This window comes from Dipodomys ordii, unplaced genomic scaffold (assembly GCF_000151885.1).
Source record: "Dipodomys ordii isolate 6190 unplaced genomic scaffold, Dord_2.0 Scaffold18, whole genome shotgun sequence".
NCBI lineage: Eukaryota > Metazoa > Chordata > Mammalia > Rodentia > Heteromyidae > Dipodomys > Dipodomys ordii.
The window spans coordinates 6,347,107-6,362,332 of NW_012267234.1; the positions used below are offsets into that span (position 1 = coordinate 6,347,107).

The 15,226-nt window shown below is 53.3% G+C and overlaps 1 protein-coding gene across 1 annotated transcript in view; it reads left to right on the forward strand.

Moving 5' to 3' along the window:
• Positions 1-2,291: 2,291 nt before the first annotated feature.
• Positions 2,292-15,226, forward strand: part of Cdh5 (cadherin 5, type 2 (vascular endothelium)) — a 33,784-nt gene continuing 20,849 nt past the window's right edge. The window contains exons 1-2 of the mRNA XM_013013023.1: positions 2,292-2,350; positions 11,637-11,859. Of these exons, the coding sequence (XP_012868477.1) occupies positions 11,671-11,859 (189 nt within the window). The 5' untranslated portion in view covers positions 2,292-2,350; positions 11,637-11,670. The remainder of the gene's footprint in view (positions 2,351-11,636; positions 11,860-15,226) is intronic.

The window sequence follows — 15,226 nt, forward strand, 5'->3', positions numbered from 1 at the left end:
CAGGGGTGGAGAACTGGAATCTACAGCGTCAGTCCCTACACTCGCCCAAATGATTCCAACCTGGGTAGCTACAAGATCACACACCGTGGGCCTTGGGTCGGTCACTTATTTCTGTTGTCCCCCATCCTCCCCAACAGCTCTTCAAAGACCATTTCACAGAGCAGAGAAGAGGCTCAGAGTGGCACATCAGCAGCCCCAGGACACACAGGCACAGGTGGGATTCTGGCCTGGGTCTGCCAAACCCCTAGCCTACAATCCCCCTTTTCTCCCTATGGGCTTTCTCCTGCCTCACCCCCCTACCTGGTTCCAGCATTCCCCTGCCCCCACATCCCCATTGTTGTGTTCTCCCCCAGCCCAGGGCTAATCTAGCCTAGCAGACCATCCCCTTGTTTCCTGCCTGCCCCGAGCTCCCTCCTTCTCTCTCTGGCTCTTCCTGTCCCATGCCCCCCTGTGAAGTGCTTAGCTTCCAGAGGGATGGAAGCAGGGACTGGACAGTGCCAGAAATGAAGCATGATCTCCTCAGGGGTATTGTGGGGGACATTTGCCACCCTTCTAGGGTCTGAGCGACCCTACCCCTGGGGCCTCCAACCCTAGCCACCCCCCCCCCCGGGCCCAAGGCATGTGCCTGCCTGACCATTCCTTGTTTACACATGACAGGAAGAGCCACTGGCAGGATGAAATCAACTTCCACAGGGTCCAGGAGGACAAAGGGAGTTGGCAGAGGGTGCCAGGACAGGATCTGTCCCTGTCTGCCACCAGTGCCAAGTCTGAGAGGCAGCTGGCCCAGTGGGGCTCCTCCGTGGGCTGCCCAGGCCGCAGGCAGAAGGCATGGTGGATCCTTTGGGGATGGGAAAGTGCTGCGCTGCTGGTTCATTCCGTAGACTGTGATGGAAGGTTCAGATCTCACCCAGAGCCTGCCCATGGATGGCCTTGCTTCCAGGACTCTGGGGCCATTCCTTGTCCCCTACCCCCACCATCAGCCCCTCTGGTTGCCTTAACATGCTATGATCTCATTTTCCAAATCCAGGGGTTCAATCTGAACTATCTGTGTACCCAGACTTACCCAGCTGACCCACCCACTGTCCCCTGCCTGGCTTCCCGGGCCAGTTTATTACTGTACCCTCTGCTAGGACTCCTCCCCCTCCTCCCTGAGGCTGATCCACGCCCCTGACCTCGGACACCAGCTGTAAACTCCTGATTTCCCAACCTCCACCGCTCCACTAACCAACCCCACCTCTCACTCAGGGGGAGTCTCAAGCCTGCCAGCTCCACCCTTCCCCCCTCTCCCCCATACTCCTGAGCAAGGCCTGGACCTCTGTGTGCCCAGCTGAACAACAGAACAAGTGCAGGACTTCCCAAGCATTTGCCCACAGGAAACCAAGGCAACTCATCCAAGGCCAGATTCCCAGGCCTGCCCAGAGGCTGGTCCAGGGCGGGGCCCTGGCATCTGTAGTTTTGCAAAGATCTTGTGGCTGGTTCTGGAGAGGAGCAGAACTGTGGCCTCTTCCCACTTAGGTCTCTAGGTTCCCAGTGGCTCTGGCACACTTCAGTGTGCCATTCCCCTTCTTGGCTCTTGTTTATCTCAAGGCCATGAAGTTATAGCTGGGGAACACAGACCTGACAGGCCCAGGTCATATGACAAGCAGATCACTTGACATCATCCAACGTTCTGAAACCCAAGTAGCCCTACAGAGCCAGGCCAGAAGCTCGAGATTGGAACACACATCCACACTGAAGCTGACCTGGGCCACTCGGGCACTGATTGCTTCTGTCTGTTCACAACCCCCACCACCTCACCCATGAGAGGTCTAATGCCCCCCAGGCCAGCCCACCATGGGGTCACCTTGGACAATGCTCAAGCTAGAGCTCCAGGCTGGATTTCTGACCTTGCTACACCCCAGCTGGTGAACAAGTATCTTAGACCCCTTGAGCTCCAGATCCCTAAGCTGTAAAATAGGGGTGATTGCATCTGCCTTGGGGGTTCTAAGGAGGGTTAAATATATAGACACATGCTCAGAGTGGGACCTGAGCTCAAAGCCGTAGAGCTGAGGCCTGGAATTGGGGTCTGTTCCTGGGAAGTCCGAGGGTAGGCCTCTGCAGGGACAGCCTCGCTGGGCCTTTGGGCCGCCCACCGTGGGGCGGCCTATCTGCCGACAGCCGGGCCCTCACAAAGGAACAATAACAGGAAACCATCCCGGGGAAGTAGGCCAGGGCCAACTGGAAAACCTGAAGGGGAGGTGGCCAGGCCCCTTCCCTGGCTGGGTGTGTCCCCCCACTAGAGTAGCTCCATGCTCGCTCGCTTACCACACTCGGACGGATTGCTGGACAGAGTAGAGAGACGCCTCCACCGGTGAGTAGGGCCTCTCCCCTTCCTCTCTACGCTTGTCAAGGTCATGGGTCTAGGACTAGAGGGTCTTGACTCCCCCATCTGGCCCTGGAGGGGATGGGGGTGGCTCTCAAGAGACAGAAGATCCTCTGGGCAGGCTGGGTTTTCTCTGGAGTCAGAACAGAGCTGGGAAAGGTGTCCCCAGCGGGGGTGCCACGGGCACAAATGGGCATCTCGGGGCTGAGGGGCGAGCAGGGCTTGGCTCTCTCCTAAGTGGGATGGGTGGGCCAGGCCTACTGGTATCTATCGGTGCCAAGTTCAGAAAGGGAAAATTCTGGATTCTGCTCCCTGTTGGCCAACATGCCAGGATGGAGGATAGACTCCAGGTCTTGGCTTCTGGGTGCCCCGATGGGACAGGATTTACAAAGGCCTGACAGCACCCCTTCCCCCCCCTTCCCACAACCCCTCTCAAGTCATAGGGTTGGGATTTAGGGTGGGGGAGCCTCAATCTTCTGTTGGTGCCCGCCATCTCAGGATCGGCAACTTGAGGCTGGTTCTGGGCAGTCGGGGCGCAGTCTATGAAATCCCCTCCCTTTCCTGCCCTCCAAGGCCATGATGAAGGAGCCTGGCTGGCAGATGGCGGCCCTGGGCACAAACCACCACCCTGTCCCCTTGTCTCCAAGTCCCCAAGCCTTGGCATCCTTATCTGAGCACTGGGGATGGTGACTGTTTGTCATTTGTTATGAGAGCAAGGGGTGAGGCGTGTAGAAGGTTCTGGAACAAAGAGCCTCCTTATTTGGCTATCTGCACTCCTCAGAGGTAGACTCTTCCTGTCTCAGTGAAGACAGCTGAGATTTGGAGAAGAACTGGGGTGGGGATTTGAACCCAGAACCTGTCCTCCCGAGCTCAGGCTGTTTCTGGCACCTACAGTTTCTCGGGGTCTCAGACGTCTCCTCCCTGGGAATGGCTGTAGCGGGAGATCACCGAGGAAATATGGTGGAGCGGATGATGGCTATGGATGTCACTAGGGTTTTCTCTGCTGAGGCAGGGTCACGGGCCACCCATCTCACCCACCTTCCCATCAGAGAGGGGCTGGCTGCCCAGCAGGTGAGAGGTGGACACTCACCTGGCCACTCCTACAGCAAGCCTGACCTGACTCCTGTTCCATGCTGGACACCCGGCTCCTTGCTCAGTGCACACACGTGGTGTCCGGGCAGGATGCTGGCAGGTGAAGGCTGATCCAGACAGGAAGGTCACCTGGGCAGCTCAGAGGGCTGACGAGGCTGGAAGAGGCCAAGGCACAGGCCCAAAAGCCTTGGTGCAGCCTCAGGTGGCCTCTGTCTTGACTGGGCTGCGCCTCGCCATCTGCAGACCCCACTCCAGAGGGAAGGGCCCCTAGAAGCTTTGGAGCCACAGGGAGGCCAGCTTTCTACGCTGAGCACCAGGACGGGTGACTTTCGCCCGGAAGGGGTTAAACGGCCCACTCTGTAGCTTCAGCCGACCATTGTGCAGAGAAACAAGGGCCGGACATGGGGGCAGGAAGCCAGAAGGGCCACAATTCATTCACTGGATGAGTCACAGCTCTGAGGCCTCCTTGGAGACACACAGTGGACACTGTGGCCATCGTCCCAAAAAAGGTCTCAAGCCCCTGTCTTCGTGGACCCATTGCTCTTATCGCAACCATTTCTCTGTACCCCTCTGTTGAGCTGAAGCTACCAGAAGGCTCCTATTGGAGAGATGGGGCTAGGTCACACAGCCAAAACAAAGTAAAAGCAGGATATGTGTGGGGACCGCCCTCCAAACCCCATAGCCTAGGCCACAATCCATGGTCCAGCTCAGAGAGAAGAAAATCAGCTAGTTCAGCCACAGAAGGCAGCTCAAGGACCAGTCTAGAGCTCTGTGATCTTAAAGAGAGATGCGTCTGAGAGACATGCCCTGAACCTAAGAGCTTGTGTCTGACAGAGAAACATAAAAATCCCTCCTGATCCAGGTCCAAGCTGGTGTTGGGTGGAGAAATCACAGGTGGCTTCCTAGAGGAAGAGCAGATCCGGGGATTCTAGGAGGCACTGGACAGCCCCTCCACGATCTAAGCCCCCATATCCCCACATCTCTCTAGGGCAGAGGCCCTAGTCTCTAGACTCACTAGGCTCCTCCACACTATCCGATCCTGGCAGGTATACAGACCAGCAGGAGGAAGCGGGGGCCAGGGGCCCAGCAGTGAGTGAGGTTTCCCTCTGGGGCAGAGTGAGGAAATGAGGCCAGACATGAGTTGGTCAGTTAGGGCCACAGCCACCAAATGTACATGGGGGTCAGAACCCTGCCCAATTGCTGTGCACCTGCTGTGTGCTAGGTTTGAGACCCATGGTCCTATCCAATCCTCCCATTCGGGTAGGCAGCTACCATCACCTCTATGACAGATGAAGCTGAGGCTCAGAGAGGGCAAGGGATGGGTCCAAGGCCACACAGCTCAGAAACAAGCAGGCAAGTTCAAACAGACAGATGGGAAGGGCTCACTGTTCCCCTGACTGTCCCCACCATTGCAATCAAGGCCATGGAGCCCAGAGAGACTGGAAAGTCCCCACCCCCCCCCCAGGGTGTGTGTCCTCTGACTGAAGTTGCTACATAGGAGATAGAGATAGACTGGAGCCCAGAGACCCAGCATAAATTGATTCTAAACTGGGTCTGGTCTATTGGTATTTCTGCCTGAAAGAATGCATTGAGAATTCAGTACATGGGCTTGAATCCACCGGGAATGAACATTATGATTGATTGGCGATGCCTGCCAAGGTTGCAGGAAGGGAATGAGTGAAGAGCTTATGAATCCTGCTTTGCCAGCCCTGCCTTTACAGGCCCCTTCTTGGGTGGATCTGCATTTTCACTATAAACTGTTATGAAGGATAATTTTATTACCTCTAAAGAATCAAAATCCTTATAGTGGCCAGACGCTAGTGGCTTACACTTGTAATCCCAGCTACTCAGAAGGCTGAGATCAGAGCTGGGGAGAGAAAGTCCATGAAACTCTCATCTCCAATTAACCACCAAAAAAGCCAAAAGTGGACGTATGGTTCATGTGGTAGAGCACCAGCTTTGAGCAAAAGAGCTCAGGGACAGCACCAGACCCTTAGTTTAAGCCCAGTACACACACACACACACACACACACACACACACACACACACACACGAAAAAGAAAAAACTAATAGTAGTGTATCTGGCCATGTGATGACTGCAAGGAGCTATCTAGGGACAGGCAAGAGCTTGTTTGAGTTAGACCACCATTTCACTTTCTCTGAACACCCTAAGTGTTGTCTGAAAGTATGCAGTCTTGTTTGGAAGTCCTCCATGCGGAAATACTACCAAGAGCAAGACTATACGTGGAGACTAAGCCAGAACCTAAGTCCTCAGGCCTGGACATCTGAGGTAACATGGAGACTTGAACCCAGAACTTATCTGGGCTGAGATGTTTTCTTGAGCCAGGAAGCAGAGACTGTGCAAGAAGCAAGTCACGATCAGGCCATGGCATGGAGGAGGTGATTTGGAGCTGAAAAAAGTATAAGGCCTTCACCCACAGAGCCGGGTGAGGAGGAGCCTGTGCAAAAAGCCTGTGGTAAGAGGAAGAGCACGGTGCATTCCACAAACTTCTGGCTTTCCTCGTGACTGTAAGGACAGGGGTGAGGAGGGAAGAGTTAGCATTGTGAGGAATAACAGTCAGGGAATGGAGACAATGAGCCATTCACACAGCCCTCCCCCAAGAGAAGGTACCTCAACTGAACTGAGCTACAAACCCAGACAAAGCCCCCAAAAGCCCACAGCTCCTAGCTGCTTAGCCTCACCCCTTCCCTGACATCCCCAGACTTTACCCTTTACCTCCTAGTGTCTGGAGCTGACAAGGCCCAGGGGTAAACACCGGAGAGCTCAAGTGGACAATTTGAGGGTCCCTGGAAGAATCAGGGGATCTTGGAGTCCTACCTCTTGTCCTAAGTGAGACTAGAGCTGAAGGGCGGAGGGGAGCTGTCTTGGGCCACACAGAGAGCAGGATCTGGGGAAGCCAAACCCCCTGCATGTTCAGGGCCATCTCTGCCCACTGCCCTGCCCCTCATACCCAAAACCCAGAGCCTCTAGGCTGTAGTCCAGAGCCTGCAGGGAGCATTCAGGCCAGCCTGGGAGGTGGAGGATTTCCCTGGGGCTGCATTCAGCTGCCACATCTGGCTAGTAGATCATGTACTAGGAAGAGTAAAGAGACACAGGGGCCTTGACCCTTAGCGCGGTCAAATGCCCATGCTCAGGGGAGGGCCAGCCCACGCCACTGGCCTGGGTCCCGCTGCGGGGCTCTAGCTCCCCATATCTGGTTAGCTAGAAAGTCAGGGGTTGTTGCAGGTCCCCAGAAAAGCCCCAACCCCTCTTCCTCACCCCCTATCATCCATCCTTCGCCATGTTCCCCCTTCAGAGGGTAATCTAGGAAGTGCAAAGCTGGGCCCACCTCACAAACCTCTTCGAGGAGGCACCCCCAAATCAGATGGGCCAGACAGAAAAAGGGGCAAAGAGGGCTTTGCCTGGGGTCCTGGGGCAGATGAGCGAGAGCAGCAGGGCCCTGTCCAGGTACTACAGCCCACCCCAGCCAAGCCGCCACACACCCCGCATCCTGCGTCCTCCTGGCCCCCCACAGACAGCCCAGTGTCCAGGGTCGTTTCCATCCTCCGAGCTCTGTACGACTCCCTAGGGGGTCGTTGGAGACAGGGTTTGCTTTCTGTAAGGAACCAGCGAGTCATGAGCATTCATTCAAGTGACTTTGTCACCTTAAGGCTCCCAAGAGGGCTTCAGGAAAGCGATGATGCATCATTGGAATCCAGGAAAAGGGGAGAGACTATGTCACAGGTCTGGGGGTGTAGGGGCTCCCTGGAATTAAGATCCCATGAGGGAAATCTGCATCAAGCACCTGGTGACTCAGCCCAGTACCAAAGAACAGCAGGAAAAAAGAGCCACCTCTTCCAGCAACCGGGACTGACTGCCTTTAGAGTCACCCTTCAGTCCCCAGATTCCAGCCCAAGGATGTGTATAGTAAGGCCTCGGGACTGAGGAGGCGTCAGTCACAGTACACATCTATCACTTAGGAGCTGAGTCTCTGAGTCTCCATCCCCTTCATCTATGGGTCTGGCATGATCCTTCCCTGGTCCTGGAGGATTCTGGGAACAACATGAAAAGGGAGGGGCTAATCTCAGAAAGCCAAGCCTTGGGAAGAGTTGATGACTGTTACATGTAAGGATCCATCGTCGCAGAGACAGAGGTGATGCAGGAAGCACTATTTGGGGGTGGAAGTCACCCAGCTCTAGCTGCTGTGTGGCCTGGGATGGCTCACTTCACCCGCCTGAGCCTCCATTTCCTGACCTGTACAGCGGGGCTACCACCTTGACAGGGCTGTTGCAAGGATTGAATGAGATGTGCCAGGAGAGGGGCTCAGGGCTGTTCAGCCCCAGGTCCATCCCCACCTTCAATCTATCCCCATCCCATCCTCCTGAGGATTCAGACTCCAGCAGAGAGATGTCTGTGAGATCCTTATCTCCAATTAACCAGTGAAAGGATGGAAGTGGAAGTGAAAGAGTGCAAGGCTCTGAGTTCAATCCCTAGTACAGACAGACACACACACACACACCATGAGCCCCGTGGCCGTACCCTGATATCTATGAACTGACCCTGCTCATGCCTTATTCTTTGTGCTAATGGCTGCTGCCAGCCCTGGGAAACCCTTCGCAGCCCTCTGCTGCTTCCTAGGTGAGCTCAGGGGACTTCTTGGAGTATCAGCCTGGAAACTCCTCCCTTTCTATGGGCCTTACAGATGATGCCCAGCTGTTGGCTTGAACAGCTCTGAGTGGGCTGGCACCCAGAGGGCACTGGCCCCACATGCTACAGACCTGAGCTTCTGTCCTCTGTGTCAACAACAACAAGATTCCCTTAGGGGGTCTCCGTGTCTCAACCATTCACCCTCACTCTCAGCTGTGACCCTTTTTTTCTTTTTGGTGCCAATCCCAGGGCTTCAACTCAGATCCTAGGCACTGATCCTGAGCTTTGGTGTTGAAAGCTACTGCTCTACCATGTGGAGCCACAGCAACATTTCCAGATCTGTTGTTGTTGTTGTTGTTGTTGTTTTAGTAGTTCATTGGAGATAAGAGTCCTCAAGTCTCAGCCTCCTAAGTAGCTGGGATTATAGGCAGCACTCAGCTGCTGTGGCTCGTTTAATTCCCACTTGTTTAGGGTGCTAATTTCCCGCAGGTGAGCTGCACACACTGCTCCAGGGCAGTTCTTCACCTCTCCCTCCTTCTCGGTCTCTCAGTCCTTGTCTGTTTGTCTCTCCCTCTCTGCCTCTCTCTCTGGCTCTGGCTCTCTGCCTTTCTCTGTCTATCTTGTCTTTGTCTTTCTCTGTCCCTCTCTCTCTGTCCCCCCTTCCTCTTTGTCTCTGCCTCTCTGCTCTGCCTCTCTGTCTCTGTCTCTCTCCCTCTCTCTCTGTCTCTCTCCCTCTCTCTGTCTCTGTCTGTGTGTATGTCTCTCCCTGTCTCTCTGTCTCTGTCTGTCTCTCTCTCTCTGTCTCTGTCTCTGTCTGTCTCCCTCTCCTCCCTCTCCCTCTGTCTCTCTCTGTCTCTGTCTCTCTGTCTCTCTCTGTCTCTCTGTCTCTGTCTGTCTCTCTCCCTCTCCCTCTCCCTCTGTCTCCCTCTGTCTCTCTCTGTCTCTCTGTCTCTGTCTGTCTGTCTCTCTCTCTGTCTCTCTGTCTCTGTCTGTCTCCCTCTCCTCCCTCTCCCTCTGTCTCTCTCTGTCTCTCTGTCTCTGTCTCTCTGTCTCTGTCTCTCTGTCTCTGTTTGTCTGTCTATCTCTCTCTGTCTCTGTCTCTCTGTCTCTGTCTGTCTCTCTCCCTCTCCCTCTCCCTCTCCCTACCTCTCCCTCTGTCTCCCTCTGTCTCTCTCTGTCTCTCTCTGTCTGTCTCTCTGTCTCTGTCTCTCTGTCTCTCTCCCCCTCTCTGTCTCTGTGTCTCTGTCTCTCTCTGTCTGTCTCTCTGTCTCTCTCCCTCTCCCTCTCCCTCCATGTCCCTGTCTCTCTCTGTCTCTCTGTCTCTGTCTCTGTCTCTCTGTCTCTGTCTGTCTCTCTCCCCCCCACCTCCCCACCCCCGCTGCACCCCAGTGGAGCCCAGACATAGCTATACTGCAAGCCTCAGCGCAGCTCTCACCAGATCCTAGCCAGACGCCAGACCTGAGAGCTCCGCCCTCCTCGCTGCTTCTCCATTTCCCTTCCACTTGTTCTGCTTTCCCCTTTCCCACTTGTCTCTCACTGGAGGGAGATCCAAAGACCCAAAACCTGTGATTTCTCTCTGAGCCAAGAAGGAAAAGAAGGAAATGAGCCACTGTGCCTGTAGCTGGCCAGGTGGGGTCAGGGGTGACTCCAGACGCCTCCCTGAGTCAGGACAGACTTCCTGGCCAGGACTTCCAGCCTCCCCCTCCCTCCTTTTTCTTTTGTTCTCTCCTTCCTCCTGCCTGGAGCGCCGCCCCCCCCATTCCAAGGGCCCCCAGATTTCTTCCATTGGGACCTTCTCTGGTCAAAGGCTGAGGAAGTAGGGGCCTGGGGCAGACAACCTACACCTGCCTTCTGGGCCCATCCAGACTTGTTTCTAGACTTGAGAAGGCCACTTCCTTCAGAGTCTAAGACAGAGCCCAAGGGCAGGAGCACTGACTGCTAAAGTCAGCAGACTCCGAGGTTAGCTGGTCCCCCTCGCCCCGAACACCCTGGCGCCAGGGCACCAGAGGAAATGTTACTAGAGTTTAGAAATTTCCTGTGATGTACACAGGCCAGCCCTCCCTTGGGTGGGGCAAGGGACAGAAGGGGGAGGTGGCCACTCCCTCCCAGTCTCCAGGAAACCTTGTGAGTCTCTCCAGTCCATCACTGCTTCCCACTCCATCCCTTGTACCTTTCGAGAAGCTGCAGGTCAGTAACATGAGGACGGGGCAGTGGGGGGGGGGGCGCACAGATGGGACAAGGCCTGAGGAGGCCTGGTGTGGACAAGGAAATCCTTGTTCCTGGGGTTCAGAGATGAAACCAGACTTCAATCTATGGGCAATCCATGTTACTAATCTCTAGCGTTAGTTGCCTTTGAGAGTGTGAAACCTGTGTGGGCACATTGCCAGCACTTCCATAGGGCCCCAGGCTTGGTTTAATATTCTCTTGGAGGCTTGAGAAGGTTTGAGGGTGCTGTAGCTCAGTCATATAGCCCTTGCCTAGCATGCAAATGATGGCTAGCTCATTTCTACATTTGCATTAGAAATTAGGAAGCCCGTCTTATGAACCCAGCTTTTCACCCCTTCTTATGGACCCCATCCACTGGGTTAAGATATTGTGGGGGTGTTCTTCCTGAAGACTGCAGGGCCCAAAAACTGCAAAGAGGTGTTCGAGCCAACTGGGAAAGGGGGGAGCCTTCTATGAACTTAAAGGAGCCTTAATATCTTATCCTAGCAGCCACTGGGACCAGGGAAGGCAGTCAGAAAGAACATTTGATTCAGAACAGACTTAGTTCAAGTCTTTCCTCTGCTCCTGACTATCAGGAACCTCAGGAATGTGGCTGAGACTCCCTTTCTCAGCCCATTTGTACACCAGAGCTGTGGTTGCAGCATCCACCTTGAGGGCTCCTTGAAAGACTGAATGATGAGAGAGAGAGAGACAGAGAGAGAGAGAGAGAGAGGCAGAGACAGAGAGAGGCAGAGACAGAGACAGAGAGAGACAGAGAGACAGAGACAGACAGATAGATAGATAGATAGATAGATAGATAGATAGATAGATAGATAGATAGATAGATAGAGTCAGAAAATTAGGAAGTCCTCCAGGGGGTTAGCAGTTGAGTCAGACGCTGGGTTGGTTCCATTCTCCACCCCACCCCACCCCACACATACACACTTAACTCTAGGCTGGACTGAACCCTTCAGGGTCTCAGTTTCCCCATCTGTAAAGATGTCAGTAACCAGGCTGCTCCCTGCAGGGTACTCAGTGAGAGGCCATCAGCACTGGCACTGCCCCCTCTTCTACACACCCCACTTCCTGGGGCTCTGGCCTCTGTGTACTGGCTCCCACCCCAGCCCACTTTTATGTAATGTGAACCATCTATGGCCTGCCTCCCTGCCCTAGACCAGGGTGTGGAGGGGGCTCACTGGGTCAGGAATGGGGTGTCAGCAGGATAACAGTGGAGGAAGGGACAGATGAAGAGTGTTCCATCCTCCTGGGGAGCAGCTCACCCTGAGGGCAGTGGTCACCATGCCCTGATTAGTCTCTCCTCATTCTCAGATCTGTGCCTCCTAGGAGGACCCCGAGGTCCACCATGCTGGTGGCTACTTTGAGTACCTACCTGGGCCTGCTGGTGGCAGCAGCCATGGCAGACCCAAACCCTCCCCATGGGGATGGCCTCAGCTTGCCGCCCGCCCATCGGCGCCAGAAGAGAGACTGGATTTGGAATCAGATGCACATCGAAGAAGAGAAGAACTCCTCACTGCCCCACCACGTGGGCAAGGTAAGGTTTGGACCCCAGGAGGGGAGGCCATGGACCGCTGACGGTGATAGACCAGGGGAGGGGGGCAGGGGTGGAGATGAGTGCTCCGAGAGGCAGGGGTGATGGCGGAAGAGGAGGAGGTGGTGGAGATGGCAGGCATGGTGGAGGCGTGGGGGTGTCGCTGGTGACAATGACCAGTGATGGGAGAAAAGGGAAATGTGAAGGGCGTGATGGTGATGATGGGGTGGAGATGGTGACAATGGGAGTGATGGGGGAGGGGAAGGAGGTGAGGGAGGGAATAATCAGGGTGGTAAGGGCGATGGTGAAGGGAAGGGAAAAGTGAGAGTGTTGATGGTGGTGGTGGTAGTGGTGAAGGGGAAACTGAGGCAGATGAGGATGGGGGTAGAGGTGAAGGTGGTGGCGACGGGGAAGAGAAAGCCAGGAGAGGTGATGATAAGCATGGTGATGATGGTGTGGATAGTGATAGTAAAGGGAGGAAAAGAGTAGATGGTGGTAATGGTGATGGGAAGGGCGGTGATAATGGTGGTAATGATGATGTGGCCGTGATAGTAAAGAAGAGAGTGACAGAGTGTTACAGTTTAGGTTTAAGTGTCCCTATGTGTGAAAGGCTTTGTGGAGCCTGTGGAGTGGTGAAGAATGGTAGGGCTCTTAGGACATGAGGCCTCCTGGAAAGAAGTCCCAGTTATGCACCTGCTTACTGATAACATGAGGTGAACCACTTTGCTCTACCACACACATGCCACCGTGACATTCTGCCTTCCCCAGGCCCAGACCATGGGGCTAATCCATCATTAACTAAAAACCTCTAAAACTGTGAGCTAAAATAAATCCTTCCTTCTTGTCTGTCGATTACCTCGGGTATTTTGCCATTGCAAGGGAAAACTAACACAGATCATTGGTTCTGAGTAGTGGGAAGGTTTGTTCACATGAAGAAATTGGAAATGTTTGAAGACATGGGCTGGAAAAGGCTTAGCATGCCGTGTGGGGATTGATGGGTGATTCTGGTGGGGACTCAAAAGGCCAGGATGCCGGTAAGAAAGAAGAGAGTCAACACACACTGCCTCATGCAGTTTCAGGTGAAGAGGAGGATCTACAGGGAACTGGACTCAAAGCTACCTTCTAGCAAAGAACTTGTCTACATTTGGTTCGTGCCCTCAGACATTGTAAGAGGCTGGGTTTAAGGTTTTCTCTGGCAAAGAAAGTTCCAGGCAGCTCAGCACCCAGTCTATCATCTAGGAATTGCTGTCAGTCCCTCACAGGGTAAGGATAGAAAGCTGTGAGGCTGGTGCTATATTGGGGACCCCAGGAAGTTAAAGATGCCAGGAACATAGAAAGCCTAATGAAGAAAGCCACAGGGAGTGAGCAGAACCAGTCCAAGAAAGAGGCCATGTAGGCTATAAGACACAGCTACCCAGGCCCTTTTGAGCTCCTGTCACATCTCCTAGTGCCCAGATACAGGACATAGAGCTACAGGATCCAGTGTTTTCCCTGATAGATTTCCACCTTGCTTTTGGTCCATCCTTGCTTTCTAGTCCTTATTCTTGGAATGAGAAAGTTTGTCCTGTGCTGTTATATCTTGGAAGCACGTGACTTGATTTTGATTTTTACAGAGGCTCACAGATAAGCATTTGCCTTGAGTCTCGGAGATTTTAGACTTGGATTCTTGATCCAGGGAGAAATTAAATGCACGTCACCTTGTGAGATGGAGATGAGCTTTAAGGGACCAGAAACAGAATGTTACGGTTTGGATCCTGCATGTCCTCACAAAGGCCATGGGTTAAAGACTTTATTGCCAGCCTGGAGTGCTAATGGGAGGTAGCAGAAGCCTTAGGAAGTGGGGCCTCGTGGAAGGAAGTTAGATAATTGATAACATACCTTGCAAGAGAATCTAGGGGTCCAAGCCCTACACCAGCACCCTCCCTTTTCTTCCTGGCTATGATGCAATGAACTCACTTCCTCCACCACATGTAATGTTCTACATTGCTACAGGCCCCAAGCAGTGGGGTCCAGTCAACCATAAACCAAAACAAACCTTTCCTCCTTTTCAGTTCATTATCTCAGGTATTTTGTTACAACAACAGAAAGCTGACTAGCACAGGTGGTAATGAGAGTGACAGTGATAGAGAAGGTAGTAACAGTGGTGGTCGTGAAGGCGATGGTGTAGCGATGGTGACAGTTGTAGGATGAAGGAAAGAGGAAATTATGGTGGTGATGATGATGGAGATCATGATGGTGGAAGGGAGAGAGAACAGTATGGTCCGTGTTCTCCCAGACCTTGCTCTATGACTAGGTACCACTGCCAGGGCCAGGCCATGCTCAAGCCGAGGGGCCAATCTGGCTAGTTAGGACTTAGGTCCAAATGAGCTAACACTTCCATTCAAAGTTTCCTCCTGAGAGATCAAGAAAAAGGACTCCGTCGCCTTCTACCAAATTGTGCTGGTGACACGATTGATCATCCAGGCCATAGTTCACTATTCTTGAAGTAGGCTTTAAACCTCCTCAAAAACGCTTTTCAGCAGGGCATGATGACCCATGCCTGTAATTCCAGAACTCAGAAGGCTGAGGCAAGAGCCTAAGAAGTTCAGGCCAGTCTGAACTGCAGAGAGAGGCCCTGTATCAAACAATAACAACGCTTTCCCTGTGACCTCACACAACTCTAAATTCCAGGACACTTGTCCTAAAGTGCCTAAACGTTGTGCAGGGCACTGCCAACGACTCCGATCCACACTTTATCCCCCTTTAATGTGACCAGCCCAAAGCCATCTTCTAAGAGCTTGAAACTGAGTGTTACATTTTTCCACCCTGAAGACTGGCCATGGGTATCAAAACCATCCACTCTAATTCATTGGAATGGTTCTTGGGATGGAATTTCACACATGGTAACAGATAAATGAACCAGGTAGTTTTGAAATTCTGATATAAGGAAAGAAGTTCTGAGTATATTAAAATCTCACCATGTCAGCTTCTTGGAACTTAAACTTCCACTGTAAGAAATACTAGACAAAGCTGAGTACCATGCCTATCACCCTAGCTACTCAGGAGGCTGAGGTCTAAGGACCACAGTTCAAAGCCAGCCCAGGCAGGAAAGTTTATGACACAGTTAACTACCAAAAATAAAAGCCAGAAGTAGAGCTGTGGCTCAAGTGGTAGAACACTACCTGCCTTGAGCCAAAAACTTAGGGACAGTGCTCAGGCCCTGAGTTCATGCCCTAGGACCAGCCCTAAAAAAATAAAACAAGAAAGAGGGGCTGGGAAGTTGGCTCAGTGGTAGAGTGTTTGCCTTGCATGCATGAGGCCCTGGGTTCAATTCCTCAGCACCACATAAGCAAAAAGAAAAAAAGCCGGAAGTGGCACTGTGGCTCAAGTG